The 26,066-nt window shown below is 41.2% G+C and overlaps 1 protein-coding gene across 1 annotated transcript in view; it reads right to left on the bottom strand.

The window, feature by feature from the left end:
* dmd (dystrophin) overlaps positions 1-26,066 on the bottom strand; it is a 1,748,406-nt gene that overhangs the window by 1,349,407 nt on the left and 372,933 nt on the right. The window contains exon 7 of the mRNA XM_041212034.1: positions 22,098-22,216. Within this exon, the coding sequence (XP_041067968.1) occupies positions 22,098-22,216 (119 nt within the window). The remainder of the gene's footprint in view (positions 1-22,097; positions 22,217-26,066) is intronic.

Here is a 26,066-nt window from a genome sequence, read left to right as displayed (position 1 = left end):
TAGCCATAAATGTATAGTTGTGGGTGAAGGAGTATTGTAATATAGTTCATCTTGTTTAATAGTTGTCTTATTCTTCTGTTAAAAGTTCATCAGCTGATTCCTGTGACTCTGTTCAGTAACCACTCTCCACATATCTGAACAAACAAATTAAAAGTTACGATCTATCAAGCTGAGTTTCACTCTGGCATCAGGCTTGACCAGGGGTAACCTCAGCTGGGATCATAACAATATTACTAGCACGGAATTCCCAAGGCTGATACAACAATAGTTACAAATCACCACATGCAGGGAAACTATGCAGCTTTTATCAAATGTGTTTCCAAAAACTAAACAGTATTTCAGTATTTTGACTTTCCCAATTGACTGAATAAAACTACTATTCAGTCATTATTTTATTACAATACAAAGTATTATTTTATCAAACTTGCACATCCATGCAAATTTTTCTAAATATTATAAATAAAAGTGACAAAAATATTTGCAGTGTATTTCAAATGGTCAGAAAATAAATACATGGGAGAGACCATTCAGCCCATCTTGGCTCATACCCCAAGGAATAACAGTTCCAGTCCACCCTTCGCCCATATTCCAAGTAGGTCTGGAATACATTTCCAGCATTTTCTTGTTGTATTTCAGACCCCTAGGATTGCAGTAAAAACAAAATACTGCAGATTCTGGAAATCTGAAATAAAAATAGAAAATACTGGAAAAGATCAGCAGCTCTGGCAGCATCTGTGGAGGGAGAAACAGAGTTAACGTTTTGTGCTCTGAAGAAAAGTCACATGAACTCAAAAAGTTAACAGTTTCTCTCTCCGCAAATGCTGCCAAACTTGCTGAGTTTTTCCAGCATTTCCTGTTTTTATCATCCGAGGATTGCAGGTTTGCAAGCTTTGATTTCTTTTTGTTCTTCGGGTCCTGCCCTGTCTTACTACAGACAAGCTCCAGTTGTTTCAGAGATTTGGGATCCAGGTTGAAATCTCTAATGGGTTATTTTTAGATCTTGTGGCTCGAAGCAGAAAAATCAGAAGCATGTAGCAATTACAGCTCCCAGATACAGCCCCGATTTGCAGGAAATATCCAGAAAAATATTTCGTTTGGAAACTGAGCAGCAAGGAACTGTAGCATAGTGGTAATTTTACTGGACTAGTAATCCAGACACCAGGATTAATGCTCTGGAGACAGAGTTCAAATCTCACCACGACAACTAGGCAAATTTAAATCAATAAGTCTGCACTAAAATGGTAGTCTAGTTAATAATAACCATGAACTATCATTAAAAACATATAGCTTCACTTCAGCTGAGGAAATCTGCTATCCTTACCTGGTATGGCCTACATGTGATTCCAGATCCACAGCAAGGTAGTTGACTCTTATCTGCCCTCTGAAATGGCATAGCAGGCCTTAGCAAAAACCACTGCAACAAAAGATACTGTGGGTGTACCTACACCACATGGACTGCAACGATTCAAGGTGGTGTTTCATCACCTCAAGGACAATTGCTAACGATGCTCACATCCCAGGATGAGTAAAAGAAAAGTGCTAGTGTTCAATCTTCACCTGTTACTAGTAGACTCACCATCACAAACCAAATTCTTAGATGCCTTATTTTTCAGGATAGAATGAAAGTAAGCTTTTTATGGGTCAATGAATACCTGAACTGTACAAATTCACTTAAACTGATCAATTATAAGAAAATTTAATAGTTTTGCTTTTTGTAATTATTTGATATTCACCTGAGCAAGCACCAGCAGAAAACATTAAAAACTTCTCCCAAAAATCAGAAGTGAGGATAAACATAGGGTTTGTAAATTATTTAAATTGTATCTTACAAAGCATCCCCAATGCAACAAATAGAACATGCAGATATCTTAAAAGAATTTGAGACTGGATTATAAGTGTAATTACTGGTGCATTTCTCACATTAGCAACTTCAGCACAAAAAAATCAACGTAAAAAACTATGCACTACACAACTACAATTTTTTCCTGACAAACCGCAGTGCTACTCAGTTATTGAGATGACAAGTTGGCACTCATGGGTGAATGATTGATTTGAAATATTCTCTACCCCAATTCAAGGAAACTCTCACATCAGCTCATAGTCAATTCATTGGATGTCAAAAAGGAGTCAGTTTTATATGTAAAAGATGGATATTGATATGAATGACCATTTGGCTCATTCTAACGCATCCATCCAAAAAAAACTATTGCCACCTCAACATAGCATCCAGCTATTTCCTAAATAACTCCAGGGCTTTTCACTCCACCATAGTGCTCAGGAGTCATTCCATATAGAATCACTCTTCATGTCAACTACTTCCTAACATGTCCCAATATCCATTTGAACCTCTTCCCTCTTGTTCTACTGTTACCATTTAATACCATTTAATATCATTTAATATTGTGGACTTAGTTACTATCTATGATAACACTGTGATCCTCCAAATCTCCTCTCTTGTCCATCTCTCCATTGCACTCCACTTCCTTCACTCCATCATTGCCACTTGTTTCCTGAGCCGTCCGTCCCCTGAACTCTGGAATTCCCTCCCTAAACCTCCGCACTTCTTTGATTCGCTTTCCTCCTTTAAGACACTTCTTAATCCTACTTCTTCAATCAAGCTTGTGACCGCCTGTCCAAATGTCTCATTATTTGGCTCAGTGTCAAGTTTTGTGTGATTACACTTTTATGAAATACTTTGGACATTGTATTGCATTAAAGGTGCTTTATAAATGCAACCTCAATTAGGTGAATATTAGATAAACTTTAAGATGTAAAGGTAACATGTAGCATGCAATAATGAACTGACAGATGAATAGTGTCCAAGTATATATATATATATTTTTTTTTAAAAAAAATAAATAGCTCAAGTTTCTTTGGTCTTTCTCTATAATTCAATTCTCAAACGTGAGGGTAACCTTCTAGCTCTTCTGTTCATGAATGTGCAGCTAGCACCCAAAGAGTAATGTTGTGAAAAGTACTTCTGCATGTGACAAAAGGGGGCTGTTTGTTAAGATTGAAAAGCTACTGAAACATTGAGTTCGTTATTAAGGTGTCAAGTTTGCATTTCAGACTGTGTAATCAGATGCATGGACAGTTCCCAGCAGTAACCCTTTTCCAAGCAGCATACAGAGATGAATGAAAGGAATAACATCTAATTATACAACTTGGTTTTGTTCATGGATAAGCAGATAAAAGGACTGCATCCATACATATATATCCCAAATTACAGTCTGTGGGAGGATTTTAAGGAACGTTAATGGCAGTTAAGAAAGCATGCAACCCATTTTATATACTTACAAAGTGCAGTGTCCATTCCCCTCCCCCAGGTTATTTAATATTCAGTGAACACAGTAAAGGTTGCCACACAAGATATAATTGTGATAAAGCATAGCTAATTAACAGAATGAGGGGAAAGGTTTACCAGCTGGAATATGAAAGAAGCCACATTAAACTGTTCGAACTTTATTCTATTCTGCTCTGGCAGCCATTAGTAACCCATCAAAATCCAAGATAAATAACCATTTAACAGATAAACATTGCAAGAAAATCTATTTATTGAACCAAGACCAAATTACCCAAGGTATTGAATTTCTATCACTAAACACATTTATTTTCATTAAAAAGTGAAATATTCAGCACCGCAGCTAGAGCTCTTCACATCTCCTTACAGCTTCCAAGCCATGCCTTCCAATGATCAGTAGCAATGTTAAAAAGCAGGTTTGGAACACATAATTTTGGGTTCAATGACTGTTCAGCAAATTACAGTTTAAACTCAATACAAGATTTCTCAACAAGCACTGAGAAACCTTCATGATATGCACCAGTAGTAGGACCTCAGTGGCTTCAAAACTAATGAGTACCCAAGCATTGATAATTTTCACCTGGAGGGGCACTGCTGGCTGTTTCAAATATTGCAATGATGATAACTGGGCTACATTATATACTTATAGTGAATTCACAGAGGCCAAGGTTCTTCTCTACTCAGCCTAGTTGAAGAATTCAGCAATATCCCAAGATAGTAATGAAACTGCAAAAAATCTAAAAAAAACATTTGTTTTAAAGACTTTTTCTAAGATTGAAATGGTTAAGAATGGGTAGCAATAAATTACCCAGGTGATTACCCTATACTAGGGAAATAACGGGACCAAAGAATTCAATCCATGAATTTAACTCAAATTACAGAGATGGGGCATGCAATTTATTATTAAATTGTAATTTTCGTCCTAAGGCAAAAATCATTTTTATCTGTATGTATTTAAGATACAGTGATTCCATTTTCTTTTTCAGTTGGAAAGGGAAGAGTCAATTATTTACAAACTTGATTATCTAGTCTTCATACTACTGCTCTATGGCTCCAGCACTGAACTTTCAAAGGCACAACATAATGGTGCATTTTGTGATCTAACAGGCAGATTGCTCAGAGACACTTTTGAAAGTGTCTGCTGTGGCTCACTGATTGCACTCTTGCATCTGTGTCAGAGGATTATGGGTTCAAGTCTCACTCCAGAGACCTGAACACAAAATCTTGGCTGATGCATTAGTGCAGCAGTAACGAAACACTGCATTATCAGAGATTGTGCTTTTTGGATGAAATGTTAATCTCAGGTAAATAAAAAAGATCACATGGCAATAACATGGACATTGGGCTCCATTGTTTGGGTGCTATGGGTTCCACTTGGGGCTGAAAATGGCATCTGCTGCATGTATGCACATTTGTGCCATGAATTATGCTGGATAGAAACTTGGCATAGTAGGTAGATGATGATGTCAAACAGCACGCATCACTGATTTGACACCAGCGCTAGCATTTCAGAGCATCATGCTCCAGCTGAAGCCTTCTCTTAAACTTGGACAGCTGCGTTAATTCCAATAATTGTGTGCCGAGGAAGAATGAGTCTGAAGCTAACCTGTGCCTCAAGACAGGTTTATTTCCAAGACTGCAAGGCAAAGTCACAGACTGTCCTAGTTCCTCCCAGACACCCAGAGTGAACTGGTTTATATACTCTTGCAATGATTCCCTAATCCTTCCTCAAATGGGGACAGCTATGCATGATTACCAACTTAAAGCTTGTATTCTATTGTGGCACAATTTCAACATTAACAAGCTGAACATGCATTAAGCAGCATCAAGTTGAAGAATGCTGCTTTGGACAACATGATGTCTGCTTCAAGTCTGGAGATTGTTAACAGTAAGTCTTTATTAACAACTCATGACTATGTACATATTTATAGTAGAAGGGTACAGGTATGGAGCTGACCCCATTTGAGGTCTTAACCCAACTGTGTCCACCTCCAGATTGATCCTGGATCTGAGTCAGGTGTCTTCTGACATCAATGTGTGGGCGATACTGTACTCAGTCCCACATTAACCCTTTATATACCAGACCCTTCTACTACAGAATGATCCTCCCACTGGTGTGATTTAAGAGGATCATTAACTACTTCTGGGTTAATTGCTGTTTGATTTTTCCTGGCTGTTGCTATAATTCTAAAAGTGTTTGGTGCTTTATACAGTGCAGAGGTTTGCACCTTTTATAAGTAGAGGAGGAATATGGCAGTTGGAGCAATGCTGGGGCAGAATTTAATGATCATAACAGTGGGCCCCGCCATTCCAAAGAAGCCCATTCAAAACAGCCTTCACACTCTGCACTACCTGCCACTGCGCAATATTTTATGGCAATGGGGGTGGGTTGAGGCCCTTAACTGCCAATTAATTGAACAGTTATGGGCCTCAACATACCTAAGGGTGGGAAGCCTAGTGGGACAACTTACCCACCATCCGTATTATGAGGAACAGGTCAGAGGTGGGGAAGAAAGTGGTGGGCTGAGCACCTGACATTTTTTACACTTGGTGGGGGTGGAGGTGTAAAATCCCGCCAGTAGGTAACTTAGCACCAATTTGAGTAGTTTTGCAGTCATTTTGCTCTGTGAGATTATAATGAATGGCATACATTATGTCTTACAAAGTAGAAGCTCTTAAAAGCAAATCTACAACTAATAATTCACAGTTTATGACCAAATATTCTTTTTCAGAAATAATGCAGTTGACTGATTTAAAAATAACATGACCCAGGTTGCATTTTAAAGGCATTTTTCAACATTTGGTTGTGCTTTCCTAGATCAGCATAGACAATGCGGAGGAGGTGGTACAGTGAGAATGTCACTGGACTAATAATCCAAAGGCCCAGGCTAAGGTTCTGGGGACACGGGTTCAATTGCACCATGACAGCATTAATTAATTAATACAATCTGTAATTAAAAGCAAGTCCCTGTAATGGTTGTGATTAAACTATCGTTGATTGTCATTAAAAACCCATCTGGTTCACTATCCTTTAGGGAAGGAAATGGTCATCCTTCCTCAGTCTGGCCTACATATGACTCCAGACCCACAACATTGTGGCTGAATCTTAAAAGCCCTCTGAAATGGCCTAGCAAGCCACTCAGTTCAAGGACAATTAGGGATGGGCAACAATTGCTGGCCTTAACAGCAGTGCTCACATTCCATAAAAGAATGTAGCAAAAAAAAGCAGTGAGAGTGGCAAGAGCGCAGAAAGTACTCTAGGCAGGGGACTTCAATGTCCATCATCAAGAGTGGATTTCTAAAGGGAAAATTGTGGTTAATTAACTTGCTGTAGGTTTTTGAAGAGATAACCGAGAGGGCTGACAGGGCAATACAGCAGATGTGTTGTATATGGACTTCCAGAAGCCATTTGCTACAGTGTCACAAACAGACTTGGGTGAGAAGCCCACGACCTTCCATAGCTACCTTGACAACACTTCTTCACATCCATTTCCTGTCAGGACTTTAGTCCATTTCACCTATATTCTCCTCCTCCATCACCCCTGTTTGTTTCTGATGTCTTCCTTTTTCCTCAGCCTAGGACTCCCCTCTCCGTAGTGGGCAGGGCTTTCCATCATGTCTGATCTATTTCCTGTACTTCTGCTCTCACCCCTTCTCCTCCCTCCCAGAACCTTGATACAGTTCCCCTTATCATCACCTTCCACCCCACCAGCCTCAGTATTCAAAGGATCATACTCCATCATTGCTCCAGTGTGATGCTGCCACCAAATGCATCTTCCCTGCCATGCCCTCTCAGCATTCTGAAGGGACAGTTCCCTCTGCATCAGCCTGATCTACTTCTCAGTCATCTCTAACACCCCCTCCCTTTCCTACGGTGCATTTCCATACAAGCACAGGGGATGCAACACCTGTCATTTTACCTCCTCCCTTCACACCATTCAAGGCCCCAAACATTCCTTCAATGTCAAACAGTGATTTACATGTGCTTCTTTCAATTTAATATACTGTTTTTGCTGCTCACAACATGATGTCCTCTACTTTGGGGAGACTAAATGCAGACTGGGTGATCTACCTCCATTCAGTCAACAAGCGTGATCCTGAGCTTTGTGTCGCTTCTCACTTTAATTCCACTCTGATCTTTTGTCCTTGGCCTCCTGTAGTGTTCCAATAAACCTTAACGTAAGCTTAAAGAACAGCAGCTCATTTTTTGACTTGGCACCTTACAGCCTTCTTGACTCACCAATGAATTCAACAACTTTAGATCATAACCTCTGCCTCCATTTTATTTCATGTACCTTTTTTGCTGGTTCATTTTGTTCTTGTTTCTTTCTTTATTCCTTATTTTGCATCTTGACAACTGCTATTCAACTTTTCACAACTCGCCTAGACACATTGTTTGTTTTTTTATTTTACCCATTACCACTCTCTATGGCTTTTGTACAATGAAATCTTTTGTTGTCATTTAATCTCTTCTGCCATCCATCCTATCACAGGCCTTTTGTTTTCTCCTTCCCCCTTTTCACCTAAAACCCATGACATTCCTACTTTCCTCAGTTCTGATGAAAGGTTACTTACCTGAAACATTAACTCTGTTTTTCTCTCCACAGATGCTGCCTGACCTGCTGAGTATTTCCAGCATTTTCTGTTTTTGTAAAATCTGGCCTACATTCCTGCAAACTTAAAAGTAAACTGAAGCCATCACATCTGACACAATACTCTTGCTGGCTGTGAGATGTTTCACTTTCCTTATATCGAACAATAAATTTTAAAATAGAGCATTAATTAAATTCACTGAGAATTACAGAAAATAAATTGCTTTACTAGTGCTAGGTGGAAATAATTCCACACTGTTTAGATTCATGGAGTAATCTTCAGCTGTTATCTTTAAATGAGAGTGCCAAGAGAAGGACCAAGGCCAATGCTGAAAAGAAGAGATGTACTAAATAAGTTAGTATTTGTTAAAATGATACCATACTTGGATTTTAAAAGTCTGTAGACTTGTCAGACATGGGAAGACTAGTGAAGTCGTCAGATGCAGATGATTCTTTTAGTAGTCACCCAATATTCACTAATGGTCTTGTGTATTGACTTATTTGCTTTTGATTTACAACTTTATAATCTGGTTTCCATGTAGGAATGTTCCAAGCTAATTTTCTCAAGCCAAAATGCAGCCTCTGTAACACAATCTGAAAAACTACTGACAGAAATCTACACAATTCGCGCTGTCCTTGCTTACACAATTATGCTGGACAGCCATCTATATCAGGCAAATGGTGCTCATCATTTATTGTTGCTATAGGCATTAATCACAAAGGCGCTGCTTAAAACATATTAAGAGCTCTAACTATTTTGTGCGAAGACAAAGTCAGGCAGCATAATGGAGGTGGAAATAGGTGATCTTCATGACGGCACAAATATGCACATCTCGGGATCAAGTATGACACCAAATTAGTTTAGTGTAAGAAGTTGCCAAGGAGAAAGGTGGAATTAACAGCTAAAGAACAAAGTCTGGAGTGGGGACTGAAGACAATTGCTCCAGTCTTCCAAATATATTTAATTGGAGGAAATTTCAGTTCATCCACTATTGAATGTATGCTAAGCAGTCTGATAGTTTAAGAAAAGTGGAAGAGTTGAGAGAGGTAGTGGTGAGATAGAGCTCTATAGACCACACCATAAATACATAGAAAGGGAGCAGATTCAATGAAAATGAAAAAAAATTCAGGACACTGGAAACAAAATAAAAAAGATACAGGCATGCTTCTCAGAGTATCAGAACCATGCCCATAGACAACAAAAACAGGAGAAAAGTCTCATCCTACTCCCTAAGAAAATGCTAAAATATTAAAAAGTAATCAAGCAGCAAAGTTTACGCAGTTAAAACAAGAATAAGAAAATCAAAGCAGATTCAAATTTATAACACCCAGAGGACAAAGCACTTATAGGGTAACAACCATTCAAAATGGCCCACTATAAAATAACAATTGTTATCAACACCTCATGACAAGTAACCTGCAACATATCTACAACAAAACCAGATGCAAATCTACACAGAATTAGCACCTCATTATACAGTAATATTAAAAAGGGTGAGACTCTTAAAAAGTCTGTCAAAATCTAGCAGCTTCCCTGAAACACAGCAGAATGCTTAAGATGATTCAAATTAGTGAGTCATGGAATGAATTATACTACATCACTGAATATGGGAATCAAAACAAAAATCTCATGTTACAGCCATCTTTGTAATCTGCTCCTATGAGGATCTATCGAGGACAAAATAAGAGTTTAAGTCTCAATGAAGCGAGTCACTCAATCATGGCAAGAATAAATACTTTGACAATTCTCATGAGCATGTAATAATAAGTATATGTTTTATGAATCTTCACATAGAAATTCATCAAAACTCCAGTGAAAAATGCTTATAAATATTTCAACATTTGGTATATGGGAATCCCTCTGAGGAGAATAATCTGATATAGTTGCAATTTTTTCACACTGAGCAGCATTGCCAGACAAACATAAAATGGAAAAATATACAGTTTGCAAAAGCACCATGTATAATGATCAGCTTTGTGCACATTTGAAAATTAGATTTCCCATTGAAATATTGCAACAACCACAGTGACAGAGCCGAGGCTGAAACAAAGCCATACTGAAGGAATGCTGTAGTATCTGATGATGACATCCTCCGGATAAGCAAGTAAACTGAGGTCTTATATACTTTCCAATGATTCTATGCAATGTTAGAGTACCCACGGCACAAATAAAAGCAAAGAGTTCCCCTGAGTTTCTGGTCAGTATTTATCCCCCAGTCAACATCAGTAAAAACACGTGAATTGGACATTTATCTCATTGCTGTTTGAGAGATCTTGCAACATAAAATTACTGCCATCTTTACCTATATAATGAAAGTGACTGAAGTTCAGATAAATAATTGTATATGAACTGATTTGGGACAGTTTTAAGAGATGAATATAAGTGCTTTGCCAAGACAAGTTGTTTTAAAAAATCTTTCCACCAACTCAATTGACAGATAAATCAATGTCATTTCAAGGACTAAGGATGTCACCTCTTCTTAAATAATTGGGTGTGCAGTTACACAATAGAATACCTAAGGAGAGTCATAGCAAAATTAGCAAAACAGATCCCATTTAGACTAACTACAATTAATTCCACCTCATTCTAATTATGCCAATGTAATCAGATATTGCACAACGGAAAATCTTTCCAAATTGAACAAGACTTACATTAAACAGCAATTCTGGAATCCTGAAAGGAAATGACATTTGAAAAACTCAAGTGGGGAAATGCATTAAAATTATAATGTATTGAAACACTGAGAATTTATCTTCTAACCACGGAATATAAATATTTCAGATAGAGGAACATTTGACACGAGGAAGGTTTTGGGATCAATCCTTCATCACTGCTGAATAACAGCTGGAACAAAGGGATAGAGGCTAATGGCCAGAGGATTCCTGGCCTCGGAAGAGAGGAAACATAATCTGATCAGGATTCCTACTCATTATCTCAAAAATAACAAAGTTAAGGGAGTTATGCTGAACTTGGTAGTCGAACAAAAAGAGGTAAGAAAATCAGCTAACTGCTGAAATTAATATGGCATGGGTATCAATTAATTTCTCCTTACATGGGTTGTATTTTAATTTTTGGTATAATTGCGTAACGTAAAAAGATGTAAATCATCACATGGTTGGAGCAAAAAAAAAAGATTCATAAGAAAGATTAAAGCAAGATATTTAAATGTCACCCACGTCCATCTTTGGAAGCATTGTAAAATTATCCATTAGTCACTACTCTGCAACTTAATAATGTAAAGCTATCTACGTGAACAAAATATGTGTAGTTTGTATCAACATTTTGATAAGTAACCTGCAGCACAGAAAGGTGTAATAAGTGGCAGACCATAAAGAGGATATGGATTCAAAGGATCTTATCAACAAAAATTCAGAGTGCAGAAGTATCAAACTATCAAGTTTGGCTACAATTTCAGTATTTTAACTGTACGTGTCAGTGCTATTGCACGTCCTCTACGCTTTATTGAACTATGACCACATGACCTCAATATTTCAAGAATCTTATCAATTTTTGAACAACAGGGAAAACACCTAATCATAATGAAAACCCATCCTCTAACACTAGGCAAAATCACATGCTATACCCATATTGTTAGCAGTGGTAAAAACAAAAAAACTGCGGATGCTGTAAAGCCAAAAAAAAAACAAAAACAGAATTACCTGGAAAAACTCAGCAGGTCTGGCAGCATCGGCGGAGAAGAAAAGAGTTGACGTTTCGAGTCCTCATGACCCTTCGACAGAACTTGAGTTCGAGTCCAAGAAAGAGTTGAAATATAAGCTGGTTTAAGGTGTGTGTGTGGGGGGGCGGAGAGAGAGAGAGAGGTGGAGTGGGGGTGTGGTTGTAGGGACAAACAAGCAGTGTGAAAAATTATTTATTTATTTTACATCTTTTATGCTCTCCCCACCCCCACTAGAGCTATACCTTGAGTGCCTTACCATCCATTCTTAATTAGCACATTCGTTTAGATAATATCACCAACTTTAACTTTAACACCTATGTGTTCTTTTGTATTATTGTTGTTGACATCTTTTGATGATCTGCTTCTATCACTGCTTGTTTGTCCCTACAACCACACCCCCACTCCACCTCTCTCTCTCTCGCTCTCTCTCCGCCCCCCGCACACACACCTTAAACCAGCTTATATTTCAACTCTTTCTTGGACTCGAACTCAAGTTCTGTCGAAGGGTCATGAGGACTCGAAACGTCAACTCTTTTCTTCTCCGCCGATGCTGCCAGACCTGCTGAGTTTTTCCAGGTAATTCTGTTTTTGTTTTTTTTTGTTAGCAGTGGCCTTGATGCATTATCAGCCTTTCATATTGGAAGAGGGACACTGAGGCAGAAGCAACCATAATGCTATTGAATTCAACTTGAAGACCCAAGTTAATAATGCTGACAATTTAATGCAAGCTTCATATTATAACAGGGCTATGTTTACAAAACTGATCAACAGCTTGAGTAAGGTTGACATGGTTGGGGAGCTGGGTGGTGGTGGTCGTGGTTGGGAAAGTGGGTGGTGGCGGCAGTCGGACTAGGACAAAATAATTGCAGCCCAAATTAAAACATCATATTTCTAAAACCATTCTTCAGCAGAAAGTAGCCACAGTGTTCCCAAAGTCAAAAAACAAGCATGGTGAAACACAAATATAGCTTAATTGGTCATGGTCCAAGGCAAATTAAATTGAAGTGAAAATAGTTGATCAGGTACAAGGTAAATAACTCTCTGATGAATAGGGATAAGTATTGCACTCAGCATTTTATTCCCTCTCAGTCTGTTATGCTGAAATCCAATTGCTTAATAGTTTTCATTATCTGTTCCATTCTCAACTCATTTTAACCTTAAAATGAACAAATGTATGATCAATTGACCTCAAATCTTCCCTATATTTCAACTTAGTGTATTATTTCCTCCTTAGTTTGAAGAAATTTGAAGATTACATTCCCCTTTTGGATTCTCTCACTTATTGCTTCACAAAAGATTCTTTTGTAGTACAGGAAACTTCTTGCACATATTATAAACTATAGAGACGACGGGAAGATTAAAATTCCTCATGATTACAATGGAGGACTTAGGACTATATTTTTTTCATGACCTCCCATAGCAGTACGTCAATTTTCATTTTATTCTTTGGCAGCCTGCAACATATGCCTATCATTAACTTCGTTCTCTCTAGATGTTCCAGATATCAGCCCAAAGAAGCACAATTCCCAGTTTTTTCTCTGACCAAGGTCTAAACCTCTCTTACGTCCTGCCATAAATGGCACCACATCTTTTCCTGAACCACACATAGCCCTGAAATGTGCACTGTCTTTCTTTAACCACGTTCCAGTTACTCCATTATTATCTATTGCATCACACACATTTTATTTTTTCCGATCCTGACATTCATATAAATACACCTTAGATCATTTCTGATCTTTCTTGTTATTTTCACTTAAACTCGTTCCTGTTAACAGTTCTCTACTTTTTCCTCTTTCCCTCATTTAAATTCATCCCAGGTATTATCCATCCAATTCACTGTACAGCCAGATACCTATTTTTTTCCCAGAAGTGATCTCCATAGGCTTAGAACTTGAACCCCTCCTTCCTATACCACACATTCACCAGTCTAATCTCTTTCTCTCTAAAAGGTCTGGCACATGATATGGAGGTAATACTGAAATTACTACTGTAGAGGTGCTTTTCTTCAAAGATTTTACTAATACTTGAAACCTCTTTTGCAGGATCTCGATTGTATACCTACTTATTTCATTGTTCCTCATGTGAACCATGTGCTATGGAGTATCCCATTCCATCTTGAAACATTAGACACATGTGACTGCCAAGTTTCAAACCGCTGCATCACCAAAGCAACACACCATTCAGGGCTTCTGGTCATATTTGCAGTATACTGCAATAAATCCCTTGAAATATGGAATGTCCTAACTCAAATCTTTGCTACTTTGTACTCGCCTGTGTAACCATTTGCAGTTTTGTGCCATTTTACTGCTCAATGTCATCATCCCCTGAGGTTGTGTCCCTGATCACCCCCAGGGCTCAGTGTCTCTGGAGATCTCTAGTTCCACTGCCTCTCTCTCGGTTTCTGCCTTTTTTTTGCATGCCCTCAGGATTGGCACTCAGGTCCTTCACTGTCTCCCCCTCTATCTCAGTAACAACAATCTAATGAAAAATGTTTTGCAGATCATTTCTTCTTTGTACATGGAGCAGAACATAGTTGGTTAGCTCTCAAAGCTGACAATTCATCTTTGAGGGATCCAATTAGTTAACAAATATATTCCTCCTGTATGTTGTGGGAATTCAGCATAGCCCACATATGCTTGTCTCACACACACATTCAGTTATTTCCAATCAAGCTTGTGGCAAAAGGAGTTTGATCTGATAGGTTGTTTCGGAACTTAACTTTATAAAATAATTCCTCCCCAGTCCAAATCTCCCCAAATCCACTAAATAAAAAATAATGCTCATCAATCTGTCACAGGTTTTCTCCTCCCTGTTTTGTTTCTCACTGACTTTTCCTAGATGGGCCTTACTCTCACATGGACAAAAATATAAATTAAGATTTCAGCATCAAACGGGAGCTATAAGGATGGAAGGACATGAGATTTTGGAGATGAAAGAAAGTAGTGGGGGATTAGATTGGATATGGGATGGAATCTGTACCATCCTCCCAGATTTGGCAAGGATTAACCCAGTGACCCAGAGACTAATAGAGATAATGCAGATAGATAAACGTTTGTGGGACTTGGTGTGTATAAGTGTTAGGTTAATTACATTTATTTGGAATAGTGTGCAGTCCATCCAGTTGGATTGTGTGGTGTTACAAAAATATAATAATTACCATAATATTATTCTGGTTTATTGTAAAGCAGGTTTATGGGTATGAGGGAAGATGGTTTTGATTGTGTTATTTAATTACATTTGGAGTCAGGTAGACTGCAAGCTTGAATTATCAAAAGAAGTCAGGTGTAGAAATGTACTTGAAATGCTAATGAGTAAACATGGATGGGGTCTTAGCATGTAAGGTGTGAAGAGGATTTGCATTTTTAGATACGGGAAGGAGTTGGTTGAATTTCAAAGGGATACTAGGATGTTTACAACTAGCCAGATAAACAAGGCTAAGAAGTGTGTTTATTTTTCCCGAAGGTTACTGATAATATTGGCAACATGCAAGATTTATATATATATATATATATATATATATATATATATGGGAAAGGTAAACTTCCAAAAATATATGGAACAATAGAACTTACATATTAAAGAGAGAGAAACCTATATATAGGAGAATGAATGGCTATGATGGGGCGCTATGTAAGATCTAGTTGGAATGTGTGAAACAGCCTTCGGCAAGCCTCCAGCCATTTGTGTATATGTCTGGTGTGTCCCGTAACTAAAATTGGAGACAAGCTTTTGGGATTCCACAGTCAAGTGGGTACTGTGGTGACTTGCTGGTTTTTTAAAAACCTAAAATCTATTTTCGACTGTTGCCTTAAAGGGGGTGCATAATTGGGAATCAGGTTAATTAGGAATTTTAGGATTTGTTGTAATTGCAGTCTTATGTATGTGCTTGAAATCTTTTCTTTTGTTAACAAATATGTTATTTAATTTTTTAAAATCTCTGAAGGTCTTAGTGGACTCATTGCTTCTGAATTCAATGCACACATCATCTCATAATAAATACAAATTGCAAAACCATCATGATAGCATGGCCAAGTTTCCCTTGTGGATTTGGTTCACCTGACACACCTCATCTGCCAAGTCAAAACAGTGGCAACAGCCTTGTGTTCAGTGCTTAAAGTTCTATAATCATAAAATTAGAGCCAGGCCAGGTAGTAGGAGAATTGAGAAGCTCTTTTTCACACTAAGTATTGTGATCATCAAGCACACTGTCACAAAAAAGGTTGTGCCTGCCAGGTAAATTAAAATTTTCAAGACTGAGATAATCAGATTTTATTAGTTAAAGATATCAAAGATATGCAGTTGAAGTACATTTCCACCATGAATTAATAGAACTATATGGTAAGCTTGAGGAACTGAATGATCTACTGCCATTCCTTTGTTCATATCAGACAAGGATTTATCCTTGCTCCCTCTCTCCTCTTCTGTCTGATGGATTGACTCCTGAAGTATTAAGATAAGCCCATTCATATTCTCCATTAAAGCATACCCAGGGTTTGTACCTCTAACATGGAGTGTCCAAACCCCAGCCTGGGCACCAATTCAGCCAACTTCCAAATTTCAAACCGCCAAGAGCAGTAGCTCCTGATTTTAATTAAGTCTGCCCTCTGCCAGAAAGCACAGCGATCAGAAACATCTGACAACAGGATAAGAAATGTTCCTCCCTCCACTTACTTAGCTGCACAGAAGACCAGTGAATCAGAGCATGGCAGCACACTTGCTCACCCAGCTGCATCCTCTCACCAAGCAGAAGACTGTAAGACCCAAGCATCGCCTATTACAATTGTGTGGAAATGTAGCCAGAATCTCCTTGCATCAAATCTTGGCCAAAGCTAATGCCTCCATTGACAGCTCATGAGAGAAAGCGTGAGAGAGAGAGAGTGAGAGAAAGCAAGAGTGAGAGCCAGAGTGAGCCAGGGAGCAAAAGTGAGAGAGAGAGAGAGAAAAACAGAAGAGTAAAAGAGGCAAGAAAGCGGAAAAAAGGTGAAGGGAAATAGGGAAAAATCAAGCAAGTACAGGGTAGAGTAGTAGACAGCGAAAAAGTACAGGAGAAGAGAGGGATGCAAGTGAGAAGCAATGAAAATGAGAGAGACAATTGGGGGGGGGAGGAGAGAGACGAAGGAGGGGAGGAGAGACGTAGGAGGGGAGGAGAGAGACGAAGGGGGGGAGGAGAGAGACCAAGGGGGGAGGAGAGAGACGAAGGGGGGGAGGAGAGAGACGAAGGGGGGGAGGAGAGAGACGAAGGGGGGGAGGAGAGAGACGAAGGGGGGGAGGAGAGAGACGAAGGGGGGGAGGAGAGAGACGAAGGGGGCGGCGAGAGAGACGAAGGGGGCGGCGAGAGAGACGAAGGGGGCGGCGAGAGAGACGAAGGGGGCGGCGAGAGAGACGAAGGGGGCGGCGAGAGAGACGAAGGGGGCGGCGAGAGAGACGAAGGGGGCGGCGAGAGAGACGAAGGGGGCGGCGAGAGAGACGAAGGGGGCGGCGAGAGAGACGAAGGGGGCGGCGAGAGAGACGAAGGGGGCGGCGAGAGAGACGAAGGGGGCGGCGAGAGAGACGAAGGGGGCGGCGAGAGAGACGAAGGGGGCGGCGAGAGAGACGAAGGGGGCGGCGAGAGAGACGAAGGGGGCGGCGAGAGAGACGAAGGGGGCGGCGAGAGAGACGAAGGGGGCGGCGAGAGAGACGAAGGGGGCGGCGAGAGAGACGAAGGGGGCGGCGAGAGAGACGAAGGGGGCGGCGAGAGAGACGAAGGGGGCGGCGAGAGAGACGAAGGGGGCGGCGAGAGAGACGAAGGGGGCGGCGAGAGAGACGAAGGGGGCGGCGAGAGAGACGAAGGGGGCGGCGAGAGAGACGAAGGGGGCGGCGAGAGAGACGAAGGGGGCGGCGAGAGAGACGAAGGGGGCGGCGAGAGAGACGAAGGGGGCGGCGAGAGAGACGAAGGGGGCGGCGAGAGAGACGAAGGGGGCGGCGAGAGAGACGAAGGGGGCGGCGAGAGAGACGAAGGGGGCGGCGAGAGAGACGAAGGGGGCGGCGAGAGAGACGAAGGGGGCGGCGAGAGAGACGAAGGGGGCGGCGAGAGAGACGAAGGGGGCGGCGAGAGAGACGAAGGGGGCGGCGAGAGAGACGAAGGGGGCGGCGAGAGAGACGAAGGGGGCGGCGAGAGAGACGAAGGGGGCGGCGAGAGAGACGAAGGGGGCGGCGAGAGAGACGAAGGGGGCGGCGAGAGAGACGAAGGGGGCGGCGAGAGAGACGAAGGGGGCGGCGAGAGAGACGAAGGGGGCGGCGAGAGAGACGAAGGGGGCGGCGAGAGAGACGAAGGGGGCGGCGAGAGAGACAAAGGGGGCGGCGAGAGAGACAAAGGGGGCGGCGAGAGAGACAAAGGGGGCGGCGAGAGAGACAAAGGGGGCGGCGAGAGAGACAAAGGGGGTGGTGAGAAAGACAAAGGGGGGCAGCGAGAGAGATGAAAGGGGGCGGCAAGAAAGACGAAGGGGGTGGTGAGAGAGACAAAGGGGGGCAGCGAGAGAAGGGACCAGGGTGATGAAGAAAGAGAGTGGGCTGATGGAGGAGAGAAGTGGGGCGATGAAGGAGGGGGGCAGGAGAGATGAAGGAGTATGTGAGAGAGTTGAAAGGAGGGGGCAAGAGAAGAAGTAGAAAAAAAGTAAAGGAAAGGCGAGTAAAAGGGAAGTGAAGGAAGTCACAGAGTGAAGGAAGACTGAGAAGGACAGGAAAAAGAGTATCAGATGAAGGTGCAAAAGAAAAAATGAGACACCTCGACAAAAGTAGGGAAAACAACAAAGGTAGAGAGGAAGTTGGAAGTAATTAAAAGAATAATCAAATGGCCCAGAAAGGTACAGATAAAAACAGAGGTGTGAATATTATAATCTACTGACTCCAAGAAGGCAAAATAGATTAAGAAGCTTGATGATATTTAATCAGAGCCATTTTTATCTCTCTGCTCCTTTTCGCTTGGTTTTAAGAGATTGGCATGGGCCAACTGGGTGCTGGCTTTTACGATATTAAATCAAACCCCTTTATCGTGCTGGCTGAACTGTAGACTCTAAATAAATTGGGTTTACGATTTTGGTGTCAGGATAGGGGAACTGGATTTAGCAGTGTAATTATTAAATGTCAGATCATAGATTCTGGTCTCCTGGTAAACATGCATCAGTATAAAAGTGGTTATGATTCTGCTGAACTCAGAAGTGATTTAATCAGACATAGTCCACTTATCAGTTGTGACACACAGATCCAATGCACGGCTCCTCAATCTAATCAAAAAGCTCCGTACGAATACAATGATTGAGCTAAGGTCAGTGGATGCAATTCACTTGTTATCAACTGCATGTCTGCTTTTAGACAAGAATGTGGCCATGCATCCTCTCTCTCTCTCTCTCTATGCTGTTGCTGATTGTCTGCCTGAATGAGTGCATTATTGAGCATACGATGAGTGAAAGGGTAGGCATACTCTAATAATACCATTTTATTCACTAACCATGCATCAATCACCTTCTCGTACTTCAATCCTTCAATGAGACAGCACATACGTTGGGTAGATAGATCTCCTGGCTCAGGATGAAAGTGTAAAATGTGATTACAAGGCCATGAATACAATCTACTAGCAATAACAGAGAGGTATGATTCTTATTATGTCTGCCTGCACAGTGATATTTGAAGCTGATGCCCTCCCATAAGAATCACTGCAGTAGCTATCAGATCAGTGGCTAGAGTGAAGAGTTCTCACATCCACTCCCAGTTCGAACCTCATCTCCATAACATCTGCTTGCTCCCATTCTATTCAAAAGTTCCAAAACCAGGATCATTCCAAAACAAAATACAAAAAGCCCTCCAAAGTTTGAGTATTGCTGAAAAAAAAGACATTTTTGTCAAAGCTTTTTGTCTTGCACTCATCAGAACAATTCACAAGAGTACCAAATGTAAAGGGAACAACAATTTATATGTATGTGTTGCCCAAGGCACACAAGTGATGTTCCTTTACACCCTATCTTACCTGTAACTAGTTCTGCACAACATAAATTGGCCTAATGATTGGGAGAATTGTTACAAGTAGTTTTGAGCAATATTTTCCGCATACACGGTGAAGGACTCCTTCGCATTTGTGAAGACAGTACAGGACTTGCACGTCGATAGCAATGCTGTATCCATGTGCTTATTTGACAATGCAAGCCTATTCACCAATATTCCACTTGAGGAAGCAATAGGCAGCACAAATATCATAGTGATCTATACCCACAACCATTGCGTGAATCAGTATTCATCAAACTTATGAGCTCGGCAACTCGCGTAGTCGAGTTCAGTTTTAATGACACCATGTATGCCCAAATGGATGGTGTTGCCATGGGATCCCCAGCTCTCACAAACACCTTTGTTGGGTTCTATGAGAAATGTGTCTTTGATGGGATGACACTTAACCTCCTACCCCTTGCATATTTCCGATATGTGGATGATACGTTTGCCATATTTAAATCTGCAGCCGCATGTAACAATTTCTTTACATGCCTTAAAAGGCTCCATCCTGCACTCAAATTTACCTTTGAAATGGAGCAGTCATAGGAACTCCCTTTCCTTGACATACTGGTTGAGAAATCTGCCAGGGGATTTTCCACCACAGTCTACCGCAGGCCTACCTTCACTGGTCAATATACATGTTGGGATTCTTACATTTCCATGCACGAGAAGATTGGCCTTATCAGCAACTTGCAAATAAGGCCTGAGCCATTTGCTCACCATGCAAGTTTGATGCTGAAGTAGGGTGCATCAAAGGCATCCCGTGAAGAATGGCTACCCTGAAGGATCATTTTGTGCTGTATATTGCATAAACTTATGAACCGGCCTAAGGCTGTCACGTTCAGCACCTTAGACTACTCTGCAGCAGGTGAAGCTGGCTGTTTCATGCTGCTACTATGCAGTAGCAACATGAGCGGTATTTGCTACTAACAGGATACTGCCGTCGAGCCAAAAAAATGCTCTGCCTATCACACAAATGAGCAATGTGGCATATGAATTTCAGTGCCAGTGTGATGCTAGCAATGTACACCATATGTCACAAAGACTGGCAGATCGCATCAAATAGCATATCCCTTCGACTGTTCACAATGAGCAATGTGCAGACGGTACCCAACCAATCTGTACCCAACCAGCCCATGTTTGCAAAACTCAAAATGCTGTGTCCAACATTAGATTTGATTCCTCGATTGGACATCATTTGCTAAATAATCCTCAGTGTGCTAAGAATTTTGCTGACAACCAATTTAAGATTGTCAATTGGGCTCGCAGTGTGGCACATTTGCGTGTACGGGAAGCTACGTTTATTAATACACAGGGCCCTGTTTTTGCAGACAGAAAGAACATGTACACACTTTGTGCCTGTTTCAGTTAAACAAAATAAGTGACAGCCATTCATTGGTTCTTTCCTCAGAGCAATGCCTTGATCAGAGTCAAGCTGCTTGGTGTAAATTTCAAACAATGCTTGGTAGTTAACTGTAAATCACCATCAACTGGTGCATTATCCATGGCAATGCCTCTACCAATCAGAGTCCACTTGCCATTTCTTTCTTCTCATGCATATAAGTTGTTGCTCCCTTTACATTTGGCATTCCAGCGAATTGTCCTGATGAGTGCAAGACAAAAAGCTTCACAAAAATATCTCTTTTTTCAGCAATACTCAAGTTCTGCACCACCAAACACCTATCTCCAAGATTTGTACATGCAGTGCCAATCACTTTCTGGTCATTTGACTTTAGCTGGAATGCAAGATGTCACCTCAAAAAATGAGTTAATTCATAATGATTCAAACCATTCATTTTGTCTTGTTTAACCATGTGACATGTTTTCACCTGTTAACTTCCTGCGTAAGGTCCTGTCTCAGTGTGTTGTTATGATGATATCTAATGTAGCAAGGGACCAACCTTACACCACAGGATTAATTAAATGAAGAGAGGCACCAACCTGACGGAATAGATATTCAGGATATATTCAGATGTGCAGGACATATGAAGACATTGGAGGTCACAACAGACTACAGCCATCCAAGTGACTTCAGTTAATTCTTTTGTAGACAAAGATTCATTCAGGGGTACATTTCTCACTGCTCAGCATCAGGAATGGAAACTGTTTGATTTTTATCTTTCCTTTCCCAGGTTGGGGATACTGAGGCTAATTGTAGTTGTCTCACATCTATCCTGATTAAGGTTACTTCAGACAGCTTTGACCAGGAATTAAAGATAGGATATTTCCTGGTCTGTTTGACATAGTGGCACACTACACACTGTAATTATTCACTTTAGCTATTCAGACAAGAACCCAAATTAAAGCTTTTTTATTATGTATTTTCTGAATAAATATAAATGCAGTAGAATGAATAAAACAAGTTCAAATATTTATATTTCAGATCTTATGTTACCAGTGTACAGCAGCTTTATTGGAAATCAATAGTGCAATGTCTAGTCTTTTTTTTTACATCAAACTCACATTTGACTCTGTTCCGGAAAGGTCTCTAAGCTCTATACTAACCTTCAGGATCCAGCAACTTCTCAATGCCAAGATACTGTTTGGCCACATTGAAGGCATGATCCAGTCTCTCGTGTGCCGATTGTAGTTTTGCCACATCCTTCCAATCAAAGAGGTCAGGCCTGCGATTACAATGAAGCAAATTATAAAGTCAATCTTAGTTCCTTTTTGGATTGAAATCAATTCCGCTTCAAATTACTACCTAATATTAGAAGTCAAAGGGGCTATTACTTTAGGGGATAGCTATACATTGTAAATTTTCTGAATTTCAAGTCTCTTGTTTTAAAAGACCATGTCGAACCTGCACTAGTCTATTGTGGATCAGTACTTGGTAAATACTTAAAAGAACAACATCTTGGAGGAGTGGGGAGAGAATTATTTTTTAAATGACTTATATTTCATTTCTGTTCAAAACATACTTTTATTCTCCTCTAAGGGGAACATTTTACAGCCATCAGAATAAACAGGAAGTCTGCTCCCAATGCATTGCCAATGTCACACGATAACCATTGGGGTGAAGAAATTCCCTGGAGTGATTCACGTGTAGCATGGCCCACTCTGTGCCTCAACCTTCAAACATTCATTTAATGGCTCCCAGTGATGGAGCAGCTGGCAAAGAACATGTCTCCTATTACTTTACACCTTGGTACATAGGCCAACTAACATGCATTTTTTTCTTCTCTTTGCATAGTTCTTGTGAACGCGAGTAAGAGACTGATGCTCAAAACCATCAGGATTAAGACTAGAGGAAGAAGCAAGTCATAGTGGGCTGATTGGAAATGTGCTATAGCAGTATAAATACATTGTAGTAGTGGTTTTATATGAAAAAGGGGAAGGTGCTAGATGTTATAAAGGTAGCCCCAAGAAGTCTTATTCCATCCTGTAGTAAACATTTTATATGAAGTTTAAGGTATGTCAGCATGGCTCAGCCATGTGGAGTATGCATCCCATGGGATGTGGGAAGACGTACAGGCACAAAGTGCCCTCGATGACTACATCTGCAGGAAGTGTCACCAGCTGCAGAAACTTGAGCTCCGGGTTGCAGAACTCAAGCGGTGGCTGGAGTCAATATGGTGCATCCACAAGGCTGAGGATTATGTGGATAGCACATTTAGAGAGGTAGTTACACTGCAGCTAAGAAGTACACAGCCAGAGAGAGAATTGAGTATCAGAGTAGCCAAAGTATCTAAGAAAAAGGGACAGGTAGTGCAGGAATCCCCTGAGGCTCTCTCGATCTCTAACAACTTTTCCATTTTGGATACTGGTGAGCGAGATGGTTCCTCAGAGGACTGTAGCAACAGCCAAGTTTGTGGCACCATGGGCCGTTCAGCTGCTCAGGAGGGGAGGACAAAGAATGGAAGCGCTACAGTGGTGGGGATTCCATAGTTAGGGGAGCAGACAGGCATTTCTGCAGCCATAAATGTGGTTCCAAGGTAGTTGGTTGCCCCCCTCGTGCCAGGGTCAAGGATGCCACAGAGTGGCTGCAGGACATTCTTTTGGGGAGGGTGAACAGCTAAAGGTCGTGGTCCACAATGGGACCAATGACATATGTAGGAAAAGGGTTGTGGTCCTGAAAGCAGGTTTTAGGGAGTTAGAAAGGGAATTAAAAAGCAGAACATCAAGAGCAGTAATCTCAAGGATTACTTCTAGTGTCATGTGCTAATGTGCATAAGAATAGGAAGATTGAGCAGCTCAACACTTGGCTGGAGAAATGGAGTAGGAGGAAGGGCTTTAGATTTCTGAGGCATTGGATTGGTTCTGGGGCAGGTGGGACCTGTACAAGAAGGATGGGTTACACCTTAACAGGACTGGGACTAACGTCACCCCCCGGGGAGGTTTGCTAATGTTGTTGGGGAGGGTGTAAACTAGGTTGGTAGGGGGATGGAAACCTGAGGGGAAATTCAGAGTGGAGAAGAGAAAAACTGACAGTGGGAAGTAGAGAAGTATTAACTGATAAGGAGGATATATCAGAGAGTATCAAAGCTAATAAAATACTTGGAAAGTTTGATAGAATTAGAGATGGCAACAATAAGTCATTAGATGGGGTCAGAATAAGGGGAAAAGTAAAAAAAGCCTAAATGAGGACTAATGCGCACATATGTGAATGTACAGAGTTTCGTTAATAAGATTGGTGAACGATATGCATTGGTTGACAGATGGAATTATGATATTAATGCTATAACAGAGTCCTGGCTCAAAACAGGAAGGCTGAGTGTTAAGTATTCCTCAGCACTAGGTGTTTAGGAGAGACAGGAAAGGAAGAAAAGTGGGGGTGGGAGTGGCAGTACTGATTAAGGATGACATTACAGTACTGGAGAGAGAGGATGTTCCAGAGGGGTCAAGGGCAGAGTCTCTCTAGCTTGAGGTAAGGAATAAAAAAGGCGCAATAACATTGATCAGTGCAGTATACAGACCGCCAACCAGTGGAAGGGATTAAGAGAAACAAATTTGCAAAGAAATTACAGAGGTGCAAGAGTTAAAGGGCAGAATTTAGCCCTCATCGGGCAGGCATGGCGGACAGGCCCGGGAGCGTTCATGAAACCGACCACGATCGGGCCCCAACCGCACTTTCAAGCTGGCTGGCCAATTAACGGGCACCTAGTTTGAAATGCATGCTGCTGCGCTCAGCTTTGCCGGGGTGGGGGCAGGAGTGCAAACACTGAAGTTCGTGCATGCATGCAGGTGCGTGGCGTAAAAGTTTCACGAGGCACAGGGAGCTGAAGGTCTTTAACAATAAAAATAAAGATATTTAAAATAATGAAAACATGTCCCCTCATATGAACAAGGACATGTTAAACAGGAGTGTTAAAAGTTTTTTTTAAAAAACCACTGGTCAAAACCTCATTGCACCCGTGGATGAGGTTTTACCAAAAATGCAAAGGCCACTTGGCCTTTTCACCCGCCCGCCAACCGAACAGTTGGCCAAGCAGCAAAAAATTTGAATTAATTATTTGATTAAGGACCTTAATAAGCCACTTAATTGTCAGCGGGCGCGCTGCCAATTCCCGCGTGCACCCGCCAATCGAAATATCGCGCAACACGCAATGACGTCTGGATGCTTGCCCAACATTGCACCTCATTTTGCAGCCATTTGGGTCGGGCGCATGCCCAGCCAACGAGAGAAAAATTCTGCCCATAAAGTAATTATAATGAGGACTTCAATCGCCCAAATACAGACTGGGATAGGAATAATAAAGGGGCAAAAGAGGCAAGAGTTCCTGGAATGTGTTCAAGATAGTTTTCTGCAGCAGTATGTTTCCGGTCCAATGAGCGGGTAGGCACTGGTGGATCTGGTTCTAGGGGAATTAGTTGGCCCAAGTGCATCAAATATCAATGGGAGAGCATTTAGCAGACAGTGGCCATTGTATCACAAGGTTTAGTCTGGCCATGGAAAAGGACTAGGAACAATCCAGAGCAGGGATAATTAATTGGGGGAAAGCCAACTTTGATGGGATGTGAATGCATCTGAGTCAAGTGAGTTGGGTTCAAATGTTGGCAGGAAAGACAATGGCTGAACAATGGGCCACCTTCAAAGAAGTAGTATTGCAGGCAATGTCAAGCTACGTTCCCTTAAAGGGGAAAGGTAGGACAAATAAATCCAGAGTGCCCTGGACGACAAGAGAGAAAGAGACGAAGGTGAAAAGGAAGAAGTGCATGTATGACAGATGTCAGGTAGAAAATACAATGGAGAACCAGACTGAATATAGAAGGACCAGAGGGGAAGCGAAAACACTAATAAGAAAAGCAATGAGAAAGCATGAAATGAGACTGGCAGCCAACATAAAAGAGAATCTCAAGGTCTTCTTTAAGCATATAAATAATAAAAGGGTGGTAAAAGACTAGAACAAAAACAGAATTACCTGGAAAAACTCAGCAGGTCTGGCAGCATCGGCGGAGAAGAAAAGAGTTGACGTTTCGACTCCTCATGACCCTTCGACAGACCTCAAGTTCTGTCGAAGGGTCATGAGGACT

This window comes from Carcharodon carcharias, chromosome 18, assembly GCF_017639515.1.
Source record: "Carcharodon carcharias isolate sCarCar2 chromosome 18, sCarCar2.pri, whole genome shotgun sequence".
Classification (NCBI taxonomy): Eukaryota; Metazoa; Chordata; class Chondrichthyes; order Lamniformes; family Lamnidae; genus Carcharodon; species Carcharodon carcharias.
This window is presented reverse-complemented; position numbering and strand designations above follow the sequence as displayed.